Source organism: Cygnus atratus, chromosome 6, assembly GCF_013377495.2.
Source record: "Cygnus atratus isolate AKBS03 ecotype Queensland, Australia chromosome 6, CAtr_DNAZoo_HiC_assembly, whole genome shotgun sequence".
In the NCBI taxonomy this organism is placed as follows: Eukaryota; Metazoa; Chordata; class Aves; order Anseriformes; family Anatidae; genus Cygnus; species Cygnus atratus.
The window spans coordinates 31,228,052-31,249,844 of NC_066367.1; the positions used below are offsets into that span (position 1 = coordinate 31,228,052).

Sequence of the window (21,793 nt, forward strand, 5' to 3'; positions counted from 1 at the left end):
ATACTTCCACTGCAGATTCAAAAGGGCATATTTTCAAAGGCAGCTCAGCATGCTAACTGTGATAAAATCACTGCTGATTTGATTGTGCCTTTTTTTTCTTTTTTTTTTTTTTTTTTAAACTATTTCCAGAGAGGTGTTTTGTGCAGCCAATATGCCAGCTCAAAGTTATTATCAGACTGCTGATGGAAGACAATTCACTGTACTAAAAAAAAAAAAAATCAATATTATTTCTTAAAAAAAAAAAAAAAGAAGAAGAAACCTTTCAAACAAGGTTGCAATTGTATTTAATGCACATTTTGCTTTTAACAGCAATTTGCCAGTTTAAACAGCATAGAGCTTACAATGCTTAATTAGTGAAGAGGTTATAGTGCTTATAAAGTTGTATCTAAAATATACCTTATTCATTCTCTATTGAACAACATTTTTAAGACAGTCTAATGGTATAATTACATGCTATACAGTAGCAGCATGTTCACACCACTACAGTTAAGGCCGTGTCAACATTCTTGTGAACCTTTGTCAGGGTTTGAACACATCAGCCACAAAATTACAACGCAGTTTGAAAAAAATGAGACATCCAAGATCTCATTCTTGTAAGAACTTCAGTCAAATAAGAATAAAAAAGTAAAACACATGTAATAAAGGACTCCACCCAAATTTATTTTGGATGATTGCTGCCTTTGCAAGACGTGCTCAAAATTTCCAAAAAGAAATTTAAAAGAAGTTAGTTGACAGCGCAGTCTAATCAGGTTTAGATGAATCTGAGTGCAAACTGCTGTAAAGTGGGTGCCACGAACGCACAATAACCACTTCTCACATACTGCACACATTTTCACATACACAAGGCTGCTTCTGTGTAAATATTTAGACTGGCAGGTAAAAGCAGTTCCACCACCAAGTGAATAATAAGAACTATTCATCTCGAGTTGTACACACTTACTGGTCACAATGAAAGTAAATTGTTTGCCAAGTCAGCACGCTGGCTACTGAGGTACCATGTTATTTCCTACAGTCAGGATAAGAAACACCAACATCTGAATTTTTATGCCATTCATGCCTTGATAATTCAAGAGGGACTCTTCATTCAGCCCACCAAGCTGAAACCATTTGTTGAAGTAGAGAAGGCAGATCAGGCCAAATACTGTACAGAAAGCACAACAGTTTCTTTCGTGGGATGCCACAGCCTGCCTAAGGAAACTCACACTTAGTTCATGCCCAAATGGTCTCCTGGCGTTACGAATTAAAAGCTTTATATTGCCACATGATTTGATTAAAAGAAATCTCTAGTCAGGGATCTACTTAAACATGGTCTACCTCAGTTTAGAAGACCATGGTAAAAAACATCTGCAAATGCTTTCTTGAAACATTACCAAATGAAAGTGTGCTTTAGGTGCTGAATTGCCATGGAACTGTAATAAGCTAATGAAACTGCGGAGCTGCAGAACCAAGCTCTTTACACATCACTCGCTTATTTATTGTTTTTACACTTTCCCATTCAAGAAATTTTCCATCTTGTGACCATCATTTTTGGAAGCACTCCATTGCATACTTTTCAGACTTAGATACAAGTATATAAGACTGAAAAAGAGTTGCCTATTTCAAGCTTCATGTACAATGCATATACACATTTATTAATAAAAACTTGTCTAAACATCTATTTGTTCTTTGGACCAACTCCAGTCTCCTTAGGTGACTGTAACATTTCTTATAAACCTTTCATGGAAGATTTAAAAAGTACTTCAAGACAAACAAACAAAGAGAATACAACAATTAACATCAGCACAGAAATAGAAAGAGGAAAACAAAGTAGAGTCATTCCACACCAAATTCACTGCTGGCACAGGCTGGCAGAGTCCTCTTCAAGTCTGCTTTCTGCCTTCTTGCACAGTTTCCTTTGTCTTGTGCTCTTAAAAGGGAGCTGCAAAGCCAACATAAGGGAATTCCATGTATGCCCATGAACATGGGTCACACCAAAATTCTCCTTCTTAAGAAGGGAACCGATTAATATATGGCCTATTTCAGCTCTGTCCTATCAGACTTTCTGTGCACAGGCACCTGTAAAACAAGGATAACAGGACTTCTCTACTTCAGAAAGTTGCGATGAGAACAAATGCATTTATGAGTGCCTGGACCAAGGTCACAGAAATAAGGGCTACATCAGTACCTAAAATACAGCCTTGCCTTCTCCTGCCAATCCCTGCAAACACAACAGGGAGAAGACAAAAACAATCACGAGTAACATCGGTAATGGAGGTCTTTCTGACACTATATGGTAGTGGCTGATTTAGTTCAGCAGAATTAAATTTCATTAAAAAAAAAAAAAAAAAAAAAAAACCCACCTTTTTAAAAGGGATCAACACAAGTCAGCTTAAGGAATTGTACAAGAATGACCCGAATTGTATCCTGGTACTCAATACAAGATGTTTCAGAATTTGTCCACATCTAATGACTGTCCACATAAATCCATATCTAAGCATGTATATTGGTTGTACAAGGGGGGAAAACGGTGAAGCCTCAGTTTCCATTTTCCTCAGTTTCCATTTCTACGTTCTGAATACGAGAAACTGGGCATGGATCACAGACAAATGAAATGATACAGCAATAACCCACGCAATCCATACTAAGTTTCCTCACCTGCAATGAGGAATGATACAACATGTTAATAGGCAGAAATCAGTTACTTATTGCATCAAGGCTCACCTGTAATCCATGAATTTCTTAAAGGTATTACTAGCTATCATCATGTAAAGAGATCTTCATTCCTAACTTTGAATCCCTTGTCTTTCACTGAGCTATTAAGAACAAATTCCTTAAAACTTTCAAGATAAAGTGAAGCAGAAGTTTCAGCTACAGAAATGTAGTGCAAAAGGTTCAGTTTGGCACTGCAACATTATGGACAGACAACAATTTATGGTAAACTCGGTTTAGATTTGGAAAAAAAAAGAATCCTATATTTGAACCAATATTATCAAATGTATTGCATACTATTGTAACTTCACAGTAATCAAAAATCAGACATCAAGGTTTCTATAGAAGCAGCAATCACAGATTGCAGTAAAGTATACCACTGAAGGGAAAAAAATTGCATTTTGGCAATTTCATAGTCAAGTGTTCCTTATGCTCCTCCGACAGTCATTTGTCAGATATTTTCCTGTTTAAAAGGTGCATCTTGTTTCTCCTCAGTCCTCGTGAGACTTCTCTGCAATGACTTTGCATTCATACTGAAACACAGAAGTTGACAAAAACAACAACAGTAATTTACATAAATAATGAAAAAGAATATGAAGGAGAATTTTCTACAAAATGAGTGGTAAGATAGCTCATTTTACACTTCACCCAGATAAGTTTAGTCTCCCTAGGTTCTGTGCACATGCTGCTGGCTGGAATTTCTGCTTCTGTGAGCAGCAGACTTAGGGGATGGCTCGACTTCTCCCCATACCTGGTGTTCTTATTTAGCTCCTAGTCTTGAGATAACTAAAAGAATGCAACTGACTGTACTGAGCAAAACCATGGACTGACTAACAGTGCTAATGGCTCACTAACTAGATCAAAAAACAAAGATTACCAGTTACTACCTTACTCCACCTCCTCAATTCAAATAACTGATTGGTATCTCTGAAGGAAACGATGACATGGATTACATCTACTACTAGAAGGCAGTCAATCCTCCCCTCCAAACTTACCATTGCCAGCTGCCTGCCAATATTGCCCATAGTTATTCCACCAGCAAAAAATATACATGGCAACCAGGAACGAACATAAAGGAAATCTGGAGATGTGTATCTGGAAAAAATACATTTTTTTAGCTCAATCTTGTGCAATACGTAGAGACCTCCAAACACAGGAGACAAATCCACAGATTTAAATAACAGGACACTTCAACTCAAAAAGCTACTATTATAGAAACTTAATTGCTTACAGCAAGTAACAAATGAGGCTTCTTACTGATTATAATCCCATTTGTTAAACTAAAAAAAAAAAGTGCATTGTTGGTAACAGCAGCAATTTTATTGAAATAAACAACTCCCAACTAAAAAACTCACCTGCAAACACAAAGCTTTCGCAAATGTATTTTATGCTTCAAATTAAGTGCTGGCAGCTTTGGAAGTCGTGACAAATTCTGCCCCTTCAGGTATTCTGATTTTATTGTATAGCTTCAGGATACTATAATTTAGCCTTAAAGAATTAGAATACTTACTGATAAACTCCATTGTAGACCAGAAACTGTGACACCAACGTGGCCAGGAAAGCAATTCCTACTCCAAGACCAAAGCCACTTCGTGATCTATCAAATGTCCACCACAGTCCAATTGATAGGGCTGCTAATGTCAGAGACAACTGGATATTGTTGGCAAAATCCACCTTCTAGGTTAATTGTTAAGGAGAAGCTTGGAAATGTCAAATGCAAATGTAAAGTTTTCTTAATTTCTTTTATCATATTTTGGCACAACAGATAGTGCTTTATTTTTTTATTGTGAGACAAACTAACTGTATTCGTGACCATACTGCTATCAGGTATAAAGAAAAAAGTTATTTGTCACTTTTACTTCAGTTGCAATTATGTTTAATTTACACGCTAGTTTACATTCAGCAAAACATTAAAAAAATAATGCTTTCTATAAAACAAAACGTAAATAATATTAATGTGAAAGTATTCAACACTGAAATTCAGTTTTTATCAAACCTGCAATAAAATTGTGAGTTGCTTGAGATATCGTTGCAGTATCTCACCTTCTTCAAAATGTTTTGGAAATACTAACTCATCCTCACTAGTCCTTTCCAAAATAGATTATTAAAAAGGAGACTGTCAAGTTTCATAAGCCTTAAAGAAAATTTATGGGATGACAACGTAAAACCACTGTCCTATTTTCTCACACAGGCCTGGAGAGAGACCTACAGGAAATTAGAAAAGTTCAACTAGCAAATAAATTAATTAATTACAGGATAAAAATCAATAGCATCAGAAAAAAATGTCAAACGAACAAAACCCACACCAAATATGGCAATGTGCAGAACGAGTAATAAACTGAAAAGAAAGCTGTCTGGAGAGCTGTCAAGGAAGAAGCACAGACAGCACATTAATGATATTCTGGAATATGTGTAACAGCTGTTAGAAAACTGCAAGATGGTTTGCTGCAAATAATCTGACCCATGCAGAGAGAAGCTGTCAACTCTCTTGCATTCTTAAAAGCAGCAAAGTTGAATGTGCTTACATATCAGGTATGGTCCAAGGCTGGTGAGAACCACAGGACCACAGTAATTAATCTTTGACAAAAAAAGCAAGGTTTGTCTGGGACAGCGAGAGTGACTTTGAACCTCGACAACTCCAGTTCATCTGGACATACTGCATAGGATTGCTTGCAGGAAGAAAACCATAAAATAAAAACCGTTTAAGGGCCAAGTCACCTCAGAAGTCAGCCAGCCCTTACATTGCTCACTTAACTTGTGCTCTTCTCTTGGAAATGAGGAGATTCAGTAGCACAAAATCAGAAACTTCTTAGCACTCCCCCCACAGATTTCTGGTAAGAGCTGGAGCTGACACTGAAAGAAATGAGAGTTCCAGAGATGATAAATTTTCTTTCTGACCATTTCATAAGAACCCCATTTTTACAGACAGAGGAGTCACTGGATATGACTACACAAAACCACTGGGACCATGCTGCCAGTAAGGTGCACCAATCCACATGACAAACGCCCTGTTGTGATCCAGCATGCCCCCAGCACTACCAGCTGCTTCAGAGGGGAGGAATGCCGGTTTCCAGCACACTTGTGCAAGGCTGCACATGAACAGCTACACAAATAGGAGGAAGATAATGTAGTGTAACACACTGAGTGACTTCTAATTGCTCTTAGTGAATGGCCATAGGAATGGTAACTACCATCGCAGCATCAAGGCCATGTTTGTAGAATGGGGTAACAACAGTAGCCTTGGAAAATGCTGTGTGAAGTCACTGGTATTACCTGGTCCCCACTTTTCCCCATTCTCTGCAAAGTGCATGTGCTTTCACACACACCCTGTAAGTATTTCTTGCTTCCTGGGCTGCATCAACAGAGGAGTGGAGAGCAGGGAGGGAGGGGATTGTCCTCCTCTGCTCTGCCCTTGTGAGGCCCCACCTGGAGTCCTGCGTCCAGCTCTGGGGCCCCCAGCACGAGAAAGATGTAGATCTGTTAGAGCAGGTCCTGAGGAGGTCCACAAAGTTGATCAGAGGGCTGGAACACCTCTCCTATGAAAAAAGGCTGAGAGAGCTGGGGATCTTCAGCCTGGAGAAGAGAAGGCTCCGGGGAGACATCACTGCGGCCTTTCAGTACTTAAAAGGGGCTTACAAAAAGATGGAGAGCAACTCTGCTCAGTCAGATAATGACAGGACAACGGGGAATGGTTTTAAACTGAAAGAGGGGAAGATTTAGATTAGATGTTAGGAGGAAATTCTTCACTCAGAGGGTGGTGAGGCACTGGAACAGGCTGCCCAGAGAAGCTGTGGGTGCCTCATCCGTGGAGGTGCGTGTGTGGGGGTTGGAACTAGATGATCTTTACGGTCCCTTCCAACCCAAGCTGTTCTACGGTTCTATGATTTCCCCACACTTAATTTTTCAGAGATAATAAAGACTAAAAGACTAAGCCCAATACTGAGGCATTTCTAATGAAAAGCTTTTTCAGAACCAAAAAATGCGAGACTTAACCACCTCCAACAATCCTATCCCAGTTTAACAGTAAGACATATTCAGCATTTCCTTTGCAAACATGCTGCATGTTATATTTTTAACAACAATTCACCATGACTATGTAAGCTTTGTTTTACTGGAAACCTATTTGTTATCGCCAACTTCATCAGAATATAGGATACAGCGCTGGCATGATTTATTCCCACAAAGACTGCTACACATCGCATCACACTGGACCATTCTCTCTTAAATTTATGTGGCTCTCCCAGATGTCTGTCCATGCATGGGTACAATAACCCAATCACAGCTGTGGAAACATGAAAGAAAAAAGGCCCAAAAGTTAAAGTACTGGCAATATTTAACTAAAACAAAGACTACCTAGACAATTATTGTAACCAAAACAAATATTTTAGGCATACATGGTACAAAACACACATTGCAACAAAACAGAATTTCAAACAATTTCATTATTTAAAAAGCCCTGTAGAATTGTTCAGCAGCACTGTCAACTACAGCAGCAGTGATGTAGCAGAAGTAGTAAAACTGAGCTGATTTGAACTAAGGGCTGAGGCTTAAAGCACTCTGCACCCTACCAGAATCTGCACTCTCACAGCATAGTTCTAGAAGAGCAGTAATAGCTTGCAGGCTGGCACTTCTGAAAATCCCACGTATCAAACATGCACGTTAAAATAACTACAAAACAAACACACCACAGTAAGGGCAAACCGTTTCTCTATAATGTCAATATTTTCTGTCTTCTTGTGTTGTTGTTACAAGCAGTCTTTGTTTGGATAATGTTTTTATTTTCTTCAGTGCTACTATAAAGGCTCGCACAGAAGAAGGAAAGCCAAGAACCTGCAGTAGCTGTTGAATACTAAAAGCAAACAGGACTTTCAACCCCAGGGAACTGCTATGCTCTTTGAACACTTCTTCATAAATTTATTCTGTACTGCAGTTGCAGTGAAAAAGACTGTTACCAACACAGCTGAGGATTAACACTGCTGCTTAAAGTTAAACTGGTGCTGCAGGAGGGAGGCAGAGGCTGAGTAATTGGCATGGACTGTAGTACCCTCAGTCTGGCATGCTGCTGGAGGTATGTTATGGCAAATGCTCTTTACTCAGACAGAGAGGAACCTGATCTCCATGATTCAGGAAAATAAATCACCAGTAAGGCTAGAGAGGAAAAAAATCTTCCACGAACAATTTTCTTGCCAAAGGCATTGGGCCAAACTGATGACTAATAACAGGGATGGATGAGAGGACTTCTCTGAAAGCAACCTCGATTACCACCGGTTATAAATATGCAAAACACCTTTATTCTGTTCATAATAATAAACCATACTGCAAAGAAATGTTTGTGTCAGTTCCAGGAAGGCTGTACAAGTATAAATGGTAAGAAAATGGGTGAATTATCAGCATGTACCATAGAGATTGCCTGTCTGTATGCTAGCAGAGGGGATAAGGAAGGTAAATGGAAAAGACTGATAATAAAAGAGAAAGAACTCAAACTTTAGCAAGTGTCACTCCTGCTGGGAAAAGCCAATTAAGTAATATCTTTAAATCAGGTGGTTTAAAAGCAAGTGGTGCAAATATCTAACAGATGACTGTGTTTTACAAACAATATCCAGTCTTTCCATCAAAACCACCGAGACATGAGAAGCCTTTTGACTTCCCTGTACACAGCTGCAGATGGTGTTCTCAAACAAACCAAGAGTGCCTAGGGTACAACCTGATGCAAACAGTTCACAGTTCAAACTTTACGGTGAACTTTACGTGTTGCTGCTGCAAGATGGGATTCTGTCGGTTTTAACCCCCAGAGAAACCTTGAATGACAAATAGAAAGTAGTACTGCAAAAACAGTGTGTGAACATGGTTTTAATAGAACACAAAGTGTACTATGGGTCCTTCAGTCTTTTCAACCATGTCACCCTTCTCACATTGTAAGCCTCACAGACATGGGACATCCATTTTCCAAGTAATAATTACAGACAGCTACATCCCAATGCTAAGAACCACAACGCCCTAAATCATTCCTACACAGAAAGCCATAGAAAAACTGTTGACTAGCTGAACTCTGTCACAACTACAACAGCATTCAAACCAAACTTCTCCATACATAAAAGACCATTTCTTTACCAGATGTGTTTGTCTAGACAACCAATTTAAAGTTTAAAAGAAAAATGCAGAATACAATCCAAAAAACTAATCCACAATCACAGTAAGACAAGGGAAAGAGGAGTAAGACAACCAGCAGATAAAGTAGGTATGTAACTTTGGCCATAATATGCCAAATGCATTTCCACGGTAGAACAAAACTGATGGATTCAGAGAGCTATTTCAACAAGCTATCAAAAGGAAAGCAATTAAATAAGCAAAAAAAAAAAAAGACTTAAATATTATCATCAGCACAACAGTAGTATCAACTCAAAAACTCATTCATTGACTCTCTTCATCTCCATGCCCATGGCTGGGGGTTGATGATCTTTAAGCTCCCTTTGAACCCAAACCATTCTATGGTGCTATGATTAATCCCCAGAAAAGTGAGCTTCTCAATCTTATTTAAACTATCTCTGAGAAGATGCTGCACTTACTGTGAAGGTTCATTCAATCAGAACTCCTCCAGACCTCGCTGCTAAGGATATTCCCTTAGTGAAGTGTAAAATCGACCCATGTGATCAACAATCTTCAAAGCCAAGTAGAAAGCCTAACTCCATCAGATTTGTACTTGATACTTGAAGATGAAAGAAATGGGAAAAGGGATATTTCTTACTACCTACAGTAGACATCTCACTTAAACTAGTTCCCAAATCACACAAAAAAGCTTCAACTCCCTACGTGGTTATGGGAGAAACGAAGCATGTACACATCATCCGACTTGATATATGAATCTAACTGAGGTGCTCTGTTCTGTAACGGGCTTCTACAACTGAAAACTGCGTATCTGGCCTTAACTCCCCGAGACACAGTCAGGTTTCTGAACTTTACATAGCTAAAGCAATACCTCAAACTGGACTGAAGAACAGATGGAAAGCTGGACCACAAAACGGAGCATTACTGGGGTGGTTCACTGTGCTTAAAAACAAGCTGCAGTGTGCAGCAACATCTGACGCTTCCAGCCTGTTTCCATAGGCTGCCTGTAGAGCATATTCCTGTAACCAGCCCCAAAGTTACAAGTGGCACCACCTTCCCAGAAGAAAACGCAAAGGTTATACTCTGCTAACAATATTACAGTGTAGTGAGTTAGCAGAACAATAATTTTTGGACACATGCACGCTATTTGTGAATACCCAGTGAGATCTGGATAGCGATAGCTTAGAAAAGGCAACGTGACTGAAATTTTTATTTTCCACACCTTTCAAATGAAGATTTTTGCAACTATAACTACCTATCCAACCTCTCATCTCCATGCCAGGCATAAATACACAACTGAACTTACCTGACGCCGTGCCACAGCAAGGTGGCACCCACCAAGCTGAGGAGAAGATGCTTGTGATCACATCAGGGGGGAAGAGAGTAACGTTTCTCTGGATCTGAAGCAAGTTTAATACTAATGCAAGAAATACGCCAATAAAAACAGCACTATACCACGAATTACCAAATTCATGCCACGACTGGTTACAGATGAAATGTATGGACCACACTTTTTTGGTAAGGTTGGCATTGCGTCATTTTCCGCCATGACTTCTTATGCTCTCAGAGGCATCCGACAGGCTGGCTGAGGAGGATTCACTCGTAGTCAGTATTTTGACTCTCCTCAATTAGGAGATACCCAAACCCTGAAAAATAACAAAACGATGGTGAAAAATTCAGATGTGAAAAACATTATACATAGTTCTCCTAAATAAATCAGAAACTGGGTTTTATATTTTTTTCTGAATTTTCTGAAGAGGCAATTTGTCTTTTGAGACCAGAACCAACCACAGCTGCAAAAACGCCTTACAAAGAAAACAAGTTTTACAAATAGCTTTATCTACTAGGAGACAAGGAAGAAAATGTGGGCTAGGACAGCTAGGAATGCAAAACCACAGCAATGAGAAAAATAAAACTGATATCAGATGGAAGAAAGGCTTGCTTCACAGTAACAGTAAATTTTGTCTTAATTCCCTCCTTTAAACAACTGGAGATTATGTAATTCAGAAGTAAGACAGCCCTTGGTTTCAAGTTAGCCACAGGGGTTCACAGATCTTTCTTCTTGAAGAGAAGCCAGAAAACATTTCTCAACTGGAAAGTGAAATCTGAGAAATATTTTTCAGGATGGAGACAAAATTTCAGCAATCCCAGAGTGCACCAATTTGCGTAATCCCAGATAAAGAGCAAATAACTTGCTGAACCAGAAAAGTAACCCCGGTACAGAGAAAATGTTTACCAAAGGAACATTTTGTCAAAGCTACCATCCACTATTATAAACTATAATTGTGGACAGGCAGAAAAGAATCTGAGTGCGAAGGGAAAAAGGAGCTCCACCTGCCCGTGCCCTGGATGGCTTCCTACATGAATAACTCTGCCATTCACGTAGTGCCTGCAGAGTTCCCATCCCAATCACTCTTTTTAAAAAACAAAACTGTCAGTCAAGAGTCTTGTTATACACGGATTCGGTGCCACATTCGTGTATAACAACAGTTTTGATCGGCAGCTTAGCCACCTGGAACTCAATAAAAAAGAAAAAGCCCTGACATTGTTTTTAAATTTGAAACTGCCAGCTGGTGGCAGCTTCTGTTAACTCTTACTTATGGCCACGGGGACGGAAGGGGAGCCAAAACAGCGGGTGCATCCTTCCCCTTCCGCTCAGGTTCAGCAGATCCAGAGAAGGCTCTCTGCAGACGTAAGGGCAGAGCGGAGGCACCTGCCTTCCCTTTTGCTGACCGAATGCCAAGAGGCAAGTGAAATGCATCCAGGCTAGCTAAGACACTGTGGATACCTCCAGCAACAACACGATGCCATGCTGAGGTATCCTCCAGCACTGCAAAGAAGTTCCAAGAGGCAAAACAAAAAAATAAGATTAACAAAAAATGTTCTTATCACACCTAACTTCCTGCTGGCAGTTAGGGGAGGCAGCAGAGCCCTCCCAAGAACACAGGATCTCTTCTACGCAGCTGCTTCTGAGCAATATTTGTAATCAGGAACCTGCCTTGGGGAGGCGGAGGGCGAAGACAGCAACCATGGTGTGTCTGGCTTCTTACTCAGCACCCTGACTCACACCGAGCATTGAGATGTCTGCATCAACGCTGGCACTGCAACACTTCCCTCCAGCAAAAGGGAGGCACTCCAGATTTTTCTTCCCTCCTCTGGATGGCATGGCAGTAGAGCTTGGATAATACATTTAGCCTCCAGGAAAGAAAGCAGGGAATCACAAATAAATCACAACTTGAGTTGAGAAACTCCTCTGCAGGCTGTGCCCACCTGGCGATGGCAGGAATATTCACAGTCTACAGGGGAGGTCTTAAACGGCACCAGAAACCGTAGGTCCCAACTACAAAAAAAGAACTCAGTGGGAATACTGTACCTAATGGGGGAGGGAGGGGTGTTAAACCATTAGGTCGCGTCTTAGCTTTAGTTTTCCCAGGAAAACACACTAAACTCTGGACTCTCTACTTACTTCATCATCCCAATAGCTCTTGGCACTTCCTTTTTTTTTTTTTTTTTTTTTTTTTTTAATGTGACCAGAGCTGACATGAAAATTTCCAGATTTGGCTCTCCTTGTACAACAAAGTTCCTACTTTTGTGTGCCCATTTAGCTGAGTTCTTCTGGGGCACTCCACATTTGCTTTTTTTCCACCACCACAAAGCAGTTGCTCACATCCTGTGATCTGTTACTACATTCACGTCTTTCTTCTCTCCTGTTAGCAAACTCCTGTTTCTCAGTACCAGCTCCAAACCTTGCATGCCAAATGTTATCCCACATGTATCACTCTGACACTCGATGCCATTCAATTCTTCCTGCAGGATACCTTTGTCCTCTTTGACCCTGCAAACATTGCCCAACTTTGGGTCACCAGTAAACACCATTACTACAATTCTGTTTTGTGCACCAAGCTCATCAATTAAAATATTAAGCAAGACCAACCCGACTCCCAATCTTTGAATAAATCTATTAATAATTTCCCTGCAGCCATTATTTCCCCATGTTATACCATCTCTTGATATCTTCCTCTAACAAGACTCTGCTTCTTGTAATTCTTTGAATACAATAATCTCCAACTTAATTAAGAAGCATCAGCTGTCCCACTGGGCACTACGTAAAACGTTTTACAGACGTAAAAACCGACCAGATCTTACTCTTTTTTTAAAAAACTACAAATGTTGGTGATCAAGTTAAAGTCCATTTTACTCTGGCATAAACCAGTTTCAGAAAATGAAAACCGTATTTACCTGATTTCGCACTGAATACACCCTTTGGCAAATACATGATACTTAATTGTTAAGGCTTATCAAAACATAACAAGACTTTTCTATGCTAGGGAATTGCTTGCTGCTTTTAGACAAGCCCTGCAGCTGCAAGTCATTCAAGGCAATGCAGATTCCAGCAATGTTTTTACTACGAGGCAAACAGCCTTACCAGCACAAGGACACTTTCAGTGGGTATATGTCAATGAATGTCTTTATAGCAAGCAATACCAGATCTCAAATTAGTATGACGCAGTGGTTTCTGTCCTGGTTTCCCACCCTACACAGGCTGTTCCCATTTATTTTATTACAGTTCCCAAATTCTATCTGCTGCCTGGCTGCTGGCATGCCAGAAAAATGGCAGAGCAGAGCAAGGTAGCCGACCAAAACTAACATCAGGACTCTTCAGTGTCTCTGACAGCCTGGGTTTAAGGTTCCCAGGCAAGACACGCTAACTGCATATCAAAGGTATTTACTACTGCTTCCTTTAATGAAAACGGACATTAAGATTTCCAAAGAAGACATCAACTCTTTCTCCTAGACTGGGAAGCTGGTGTACATGCAGATGATTGAGACAGCCTGCCTCCTTTCAAGCCCTGTATTTTATATGTACGGTTTCCCTTCAGATGGAATAGTTCACACATTGAACCAACACAACTTCTATGCCTTCGTCTTTTGGGAACGAACACTCAAAGCTGCGAAAACATACAGAAAGCTGCAGGCTTGGCACTATTACAGAGTCACAACTTCACTTTCCCTCTTCAGTGGCACAAGGCCTCAGCCCGAGCTTTTTAACATACCAAATGTACCATGTGAGAGAACCAGATACGATTCGCCAGGCAACCACGCGATGCCTGGCCTTACACAAAGAAGTTAACAAGCAAATTATCACTCCTGACATTTTCAAAACACTTAACTGTCTTTTAATTAGAAGATCCATCCCACCACTGCTCCCCAGCGCTCCCCAAGCTAATGAAGAGCTCTGCTGTGCGAATTTCACCAAACTTCTCACATAATAAGATGTATTATGAACAATGCGGCATGTGGGGGGGCAAGAAAGAAGAGATTTATTTCAGTAAGACCAAGAAGGAGGGGAACGCAACGGCAAAACGAAGGGAAACCACGGGCAGGGAACCCCACAACACCGAGCCCTGATCTCCCCACTTCGGCGGGCAGGAACTGGGCACCTCTGCGGCTCGGCAGCCGCCGGCCTGGGCACTGCCACCGCCGGGACACCGCCTGCGGCCACCTTGATGCCACCGAGGCTCGGTACGGGGCGACCGCGGACAGCGGGCCCGGCCTCGCCGGCGGCGCCCTCCGGGGGCAGGGACAGCGTCTCCCCGCGGCAGGTTCAGCCCTGCCCGGCGGCACCGAGCCCCGGAGAGCGGTGCCCGAGCCGCAGCCGGCAGGTCAGGGCAAGGCAAGGCAGGGCTGGCAGCCGGTACCAGCGGGGCCGCCCCTCCTGCCTGCCTGCCTGCCTGCGCGGCGCCGGAGCCCCGGGCACCCCGGCCGCGGCGGGGGCTCTGCGCCATCCCCGCCCCGAGGCCCCAAGCCGGGGCTCCGCACGGCGCCTCGCCCGCCTGGCTCGGCTCGGCCTAGACCCGGCTCGGCTCGGCTCATCCCGGCCTGGTCCGGCCCAGCCGCCCCCCTCCGCCCGGCAGCCGCCGCCGCCCCTGGACTCACTCGGCCTCCGCCATCTTCTCCCTCCCACGCCAGTCCCCGCCTCGCGCAGCCGCCGCAGAGCCCCACCGGGCCGCTGGCGGGGGAGGGCCGCGGACGGTTGCGCCGGCTTCTCCGGGGGACGGGGACGGGGACAGGAACGGGAACAGGGACAGGAACGGGAACAGGGACAGGCCTCTCCCTACGGAGCGCCCGGCCTCGCCCTGCCCGGCCCGCCAGGCGGAGGGGCAGCGAGCGTCCCTGGGGCACCAGCGCCCTGCCCTCGAAGCACGGAGTTTGGCTGCTAAAACGCCAACGAATTAAAGACCGTTTTCATGTCTAAGTGTGTAATTCTTGTATTCTTCACTCTCTGCTTGTTGTCTCTTCAGGCCTGACAGAGTGTGCACGGGTGCGTTAGGTTCAGCTGGACTTCAACAAAGCTGAGCTGCCGGCCATGCCGGCAGGATTGGGGGCTGAGATTTGGGGGGAAAAGGAGAGAAAAGGGGAAAGAAGGGGTCACAGCACCCTGTCTGCCAGGCCACGATTCACAGAACACAGGGAAACAGCCGCCACTTCCTCAGCGAGTTTCAAAGAAAAAGGAGAAGTGAAAAGGTGAACGTTGTAAAATTAGAATTTACACATGCTGGCCAAAAGCAACACGTGTGCTGAATAAATGAAGGAGTAACTAGTACAAAAATCAGTAGGATGCTGTTTAAACTGTACAACACAGCTCTGGAAATGGGGTTTGTTACCAAAATGAAAGGGTATAGGCAGCTAGGCTTTTTGTAACATGCTCATGCTTCCAGCTTAGATGGTTTTAGCCATGTACAGAGTGCAATATCCTTGGCAAATTTCAGTAACAGAAACACAGAAGATGAAACACTTGTTTCTCAGCTAAAACTGCTCACCTGAGTCCAGCTGTCTCGAGCACCAGATTCTGCAGAGACTTTCACATGTGCTTAACTTTATTGATTAGGGCAAAAATGACACAGCTCATTACTCCAGAAACCACATTTTCATCACCAATTTGTGGCCTTTCAGGAAGAAAGTACGATGCAAAGCAGAAAACAATTTGCTTTAACCTTTCTTTACAAGTAGTACAGGCATAACAGTATTTACTACAACAAGTAGTAAAGGCTGCTATATGCATTATTAAATTAATTTCTATGTCGTGTAAATATTCACTATATTAATAACATTAATAACATTAATAACATTATAACATTAATAACATTAATAACTATAATAACATTGTGTTATTATTCCTCAGTGAACTTTTTCTATTCTCATTGCACTGATATTTAATACAATTTATTAAACAATGCTTGTGCATTGCATTTATCCAAACTTAGTATTTCAGTTCAAACACTTTGCTGAGCTATCCATATTCAAAGGCCCATTCGCAGCAATTCGCTGCGGTGCAGTTCCTTTTACAAGTCCCAGGATAATGACTGGATAGGATGAAATCTGTTACTCTATTTACTACAGCGGTATCTTTAGTGATAACTTTGGTTTCTTTGTGCTGATACGGATATATTATGAAAAACACTTTTACCAAACATATATAAACTCAAAGGAGAGTGTAATAGATGTATTAAGAATGGTAAAGAAAGAGATTTACAGCAACAGAAACCCATTGTGGTTTATGTGAGCAATGCAAGAATTTTCAAATCATTCAGCTTTGGTTTTCTTCACACAGAAACAAAATCTTGTTTTCTCAGTAACCCCTAGCGAGCTACTTGTTTGTGATTTAGATAGTTACTTTTCTGTACTTTAACTCCAAGTTTGGGATCCAGAAAGACAAACAAACGGGCATTTTAATCAAATAAAATGGTCTTCCCCAATGTCAGATAAATTCCTTTGGACAGCCACATGCCCAAGGCAGAGCAAAGCAGACCAGAATTGTCAGTCCTTATGGGAAAGCCTGAAAACAGAAACTTTGTGTACATAAAGTGTGAGCATTAGAGGGGAAATGTGGCATAAGTGAATGGTGACTGCAAATGATTGCTGGATCTTTCTTTCTTTAGACACATACATAGTCAGGAGATGATTTGTCTGTCAATAAAGTCAGGTTACTTATAGTCACGTCTATAAAATTACAATTCCTATAAAAAATAAGCTGATCATATCAGAAATACTGGCTATATTAGTATAAGGGTATTAAAACCAATATGTGAGAAAGTAAATAACCAGGGTTGGTATAAATCAGTGCCACTCCGAGAACCTTATTGGCATTGACAATTTACACCAGTTAAAGACTCAGTCCTTATAGCCATCTGCTTACATTGAAGGATACAATGTCTGATGGCACAAAAGTGGGACGAGCATGAGAGGAAAGCACAGGAAAAAGCCTGAGATGGAAATTGCCAAAATAAATACATCAACAAATAGTTTTGCAAACAAAGGAGATAAACATATGACCTGCAGAAAAATGTCATTTGTCCTGACTTTGACTGCAATTGCTATGAAACATCATAGGAAAAGTATCTTTTCTGTAAAGGAACACAGAGTTGTTTCATTATGCTTGCTGCAGAACAAGACAACACAGAACATTCTGGATTTAGTTTGGGGAAATAAATATTTCTGTGGATATGATACATCTGAGAATGAAAATCTCAGCAAAGCTTATACAAAGCAGAGGAGCCTAGAGCAGCCACTTACCTACAGAAAAAGTGGAATTGTTCTAGCATCCGCAAGAGCCACTTTTAAGAACTGGTGTTTGTCAAGGCCATGGTAGCTGCCTGACCCACTGGTTGTGTGAGCCAAGGCCAGCCTGCCTACCTGAGGGTGTGTGCACAGCAGGGCAATAAATGAAAGGAGACAAGACAATGGGTGAGTAGACAGAGAAAAAAAGTTAGAGAGACAATGGGAGAATAATAGGTAGAGCTCTACAAGTACAGCCTGCAGATCCTGAATATTTCTGGCAATCCTTTGAGCATTTTTCAAGAAGCCTGCATGGGAACTGCGCTGAAGGATGGCTGATGAGCAACTGCAGTTTCACAACATGCAAAACTTGTCCCCTCCTCATTCCAAGTTCCAGACAACTACATCAATACTGCTGTACTTGGGGCCTTTAGCTATCATTGGAAAAGGAGGAAAAAAAGAAAAAAAAAAGTAAATTACAGATTTGTTATTTATCAAAATATTCTTCAGGAATATAAATCTCCTTCAAAGCCTTCCTGGAAGTTCTCCATGCATACAGAAGGCTTCTGGAAGGCCTTCAGAAATGAAGGATTATAGAACTGGGCACATTTTCCAGCAATGCCTTTTAATTCACCAGCTGAGGCTGCTGTCTTGTCTCTTTTATTATCTGCAAAAGAAGGCGTAGTAGCCATCCTCGTTAGCACACAGCTGGGTCACAGGCGAAGATGAGAATGGCTGACAAGTCCTGCAACATATGGGAGGCTCATTAGGCACAAAGGGGCAGTGTACTGTGAATGAGTCTGGGGTCTTGGCATGAGCTGCAGATAAGTTCTATAAAATTGATTTTCCAATAGGGTTGGCATTTTAGAGAGGGAAGGAAAAAGAGACAGCAGCAATGTGAAACCGTCAGATCACATGCATTCTTACATATGAAAAAGGCTTGTGCTTATCTCAGGTTAGCAACAGGATGCACAATTCTAGGGCTGATATCAAAGGCATTTTTTGTTTGCTTTATTTATTTAGCCACTTGCAAAAGGTGCTGGGCTGTTAGCTCCAGAGGCTAAAGTCCTTTATTTATTTACTGAAAGGTGCTGCATGGATAAATGCAGCACGAGTTTCCCTATATCAGTGTGCCAGTGTGGCTCAGCCCTGATCTGGTTTTCACACTCATTCAGTACTTGCTAAAATAGTTACCTAGGGAGTAAACGCTGCCAGCCACGGCCGTGGTTTCTGTGATATGGAGCCCAGCCCAGTCAGAAGTTTACCAAGATAACCTCATTGCATCACACGCCAAAGAGCCACAAACAGCTGTAGTACTGAAGGAGTACGGCATTTAAATAAAATATTGAAAATGCGAGGTAACTGTTATCATGTTAGAATACATCCAACTATGAGATTTAGAAATTAAAGACCTCCTATCATATTATTCTAGTGCCATACAACATCTTGTTCAATAGACAGATTAAACAAAACTGAATAGCCAGGACACTGAACTTCATTAGGACATAGTTTTTTTTCAGAGAAGAATTCTGGTGGGAAGAAGAACAGTAAAGAAACTGAAGATACAGAGAATATATATGGATGCACTCCAGCTCTAGGTGTGTGCGTGTGTGTCAGAAGCGTGTCACTTGCTAAGAGTGAAAATAAGGTCAGTGCAGATGAATTAGTATATGGGAAAAGGGCAAGAAGGAAATTCATGTCAAATCAAGCTAAAAATAGATGGCTGAGTGGATGAGAAGAATGGCATAAGAAATGCAAACAGGAAAGCTGCAGTATATGAGAATGAAAGCAGTCTTGCACAGGAAGTTAAAATGTTTTGTGAAAATATTTTAAATATACGTGGCATTGAAGGTAGAAAAAAATGTTTTCCCTATTAATATATTTAAGGTTTGGGGGTTCACAATTTCTCTGCAGCTGTGAATTACAGATCCTCTTATTTTTTCTCTGTCCCTTTTCTCTCTTCTTTCTTTCTTTATTTTATTTTTTCCTCTCCCTCTCTTGTTCTGTTTGTGGCATCTCAGATCCACAAGGAAGCTAAAGACTCCAGAAACTGTATTTGGAAAGCTCCTACCAAATACCACAAGTCTTGCTATGTCATTAGCAAGAAATTGCAATGGCAACTGCATCGGGTAATACTGAACTTATTTCAATCTGCATTAGATTTGTAGAGATACAGACCTTACATTTATGTCTAAAAAAAAAAAAAAAAGTGGCAACAACTCATTTTAACTTATTTTGAGATATGGCAATAGTATACACCCCTATTTTGCTATTCACTGTACAAATACATAAAGAGAACTGGTCTACCCTTGTGGACTTAAGGGACCTTAAGTAGGTTCCTCTGCGGCTGGTAGAGAGAAATAGCACATACTGAGTGACTCTTCCTGCTCATTTGGTGCATCTATTTTAAGTTAAAAAAATTATCTGCTGGAGAAGGCTGCTTCTTTCCTTCACCTGTTGCTGATGGAAACTATCATAGAATCATGCCAAACTTCATATAGGCGTGTAACTTTTACGCCTCAGAATAAGGAGATAATGATGTTATCCTGTGTAATTTGTTCAACAGCACAGGTTATCTGGGTCAGCGCTGGGGAATGTCTGTATTGCAACCGCTCTCAGACATGGCTGCGTTGGACAGCAATCGTTGCTGGCATTGACACTGCCGGGAAGGACACATTACAGAGCAGTTTGAAAAGTGTCTGTTTCTCTTAGTCAACAGAAATCTGTCCATTTACAGTGACAATTCAAATACTGAAAGATTTTTTGTTTCCATCAAATATTTCCATTTTGTGGCAATCCACCTTCCTCTGAAGTTGACCTTTCCCTCAGAAAGTACCCAGTGCAAGATGCAAAACCAAGCAAACCAAGAGCTCACTTAGAAACACCATTTTCCATTAAAAGTAGTTTTAATGAAATATATCCTGTCAGCCTTAGCTGCTTTTGACTGTAAGTGATACAGGTGGGTAAGCATAGGATTCAGGCTCTGTTCTAAAAACACGTGAAGTTGTCCAGGACACCCGCGTGGAGCTGGGATGTGCAGGGCCATCACCTTCCTGAGGTGCAGCTGCAGTTGGGGAGGCACGCTGAGGCGTCTGGAATCATAAAATCATAGAATCATTACAGAATAGGCCTCACTCAGGCTGTTAGTCTGAATCTCTGCAGAGCTACACAGTTTCATACAGTCAAGCATCCCATCTGCTATTGTTATTAAAGGGCTCTCAGTCTGACAAAGGGGAGAGGCCCGTGCCGTAGCACGTTCAAGTCTCATCCCACACTCTTGACATCGCTTTGGCCCCTCCTGGTTACGTTACCATTGGAGCATCCAGAAATTCACAAGCGAGCAGCTCCGTGCCAGGAACCTCCACCAAGTGCAGGGCACTGTGTACTTGGCTCACCCACCGCCTGCGGTGCCAGGTCCTGAGGCAAGAGGCAGGTTGTGCTCCAGACACCAGCAGCAAGGCACCTCCGTGCTCTCCTGGGAGCTCTCCTAGCACATGACACGGAGCCTCACCAGCTTGGCCAGAAAAAAAAAAATATAATAATTAGGCAAGGAAACTGGGATAAGTGGAGCTGTAGCTAGCAAGCAACCCCATGTAACTCCCCTGAAGCTATAAAAAGACAAGAAAGATTAATAGTTGTATGACTCAGCATTACAGGGTTTTTGAGTCACAGGATCAGAGGCAACACTAGGAAACCATGTGCTGGAGAAGGAAAGAGACAGAATAATGCAATACAAAGTAATGTAAATGGAATTTGTATTCCAGAGTTCTCTGGCCTGAAAAATGGAAACCCCTTTTTTTACCATTTTGGCTATAATCTTTGTGGAGAAAGAAAGAAAAAGAAAGAAAGAAAAAGAAAGAAAGAAAGAAAGAAAGAAAGAAAGAAAGAAAGAAAGAAAGAAAGAAAGAAAGAAAGAAAGAAAAAGAAAGAAAAAGAAAAAGATAGAAAGAAAGAATTGTCTCTTCTATAGAGAACCATCAGTTATTGTCAGCAATGTTTTGTTAGGCTGTCCTATATTTCTGGGCTCTCTCTGTTCCTGCTTCAACTTGTCCTCTTCTGATGATCACTGGGATTTAGCCGTGTTGTTTAAGATCTGATGTTGCAACCAGAACATGAGGTATGAACCTTCTTAACTTGGATTTGAATGTGACAGCAAATGCATCTGATAAGAAAATGAGCTGTACTTTCTTCTGCATATTTTTTTAAAGTGGATGATGATCTAATGGTTTACTTTAAAGGTTGAATGAGCAAGGTTTAAGAAGGCTTAATGAGGAAGATTTTTTTACTTTGTTTTTGTAGAAATCTTACACACAAGGTGAACACGTAACTTGTCCTACATAGGACTTTACATGTGCTTAAAGAAACGTATATACTAAGCTACCTTGCTAATGCGGGTCACTGAACCATGACCAGCCTAAACCATATCTTGAAATTTGTCTTATTC

At 41.5% G+C, this 21,793-nt stretch overlaps 1 protein-coding gene across 1 annotated transcript; it reads right to left on the reverse strand.

Moving 5' to 3' along the window:
* Nucleotides 1–260: 260 nt before the first annotated feature.
* INSIG2 (insulin induced gene 2) lies at nucleotides 261–14,876 on the reverse strand. The gene is given in 7 exon segments (XM_035555977.2): nucleotides 261–3,221; nucleotides 3,684–3,783; nucleotides 4,199–4,365; nucleotides 6,846–6,970; nucleotides 10,100–10,237; nucleotides 10,240–10,439; nucleotides 14,731–14,876. Coding segments are annotated over 6 exon segments (675 nt in total). The 5' UTR covers nucleotides 10,343–10,439; nucleotides 14,731–14,876; the 3' UTR covers nucleotides 261–3,179.
* Between the last annotated feature and the right edge of the window lie 6,917 nt (nucleotides 14,877–21,793).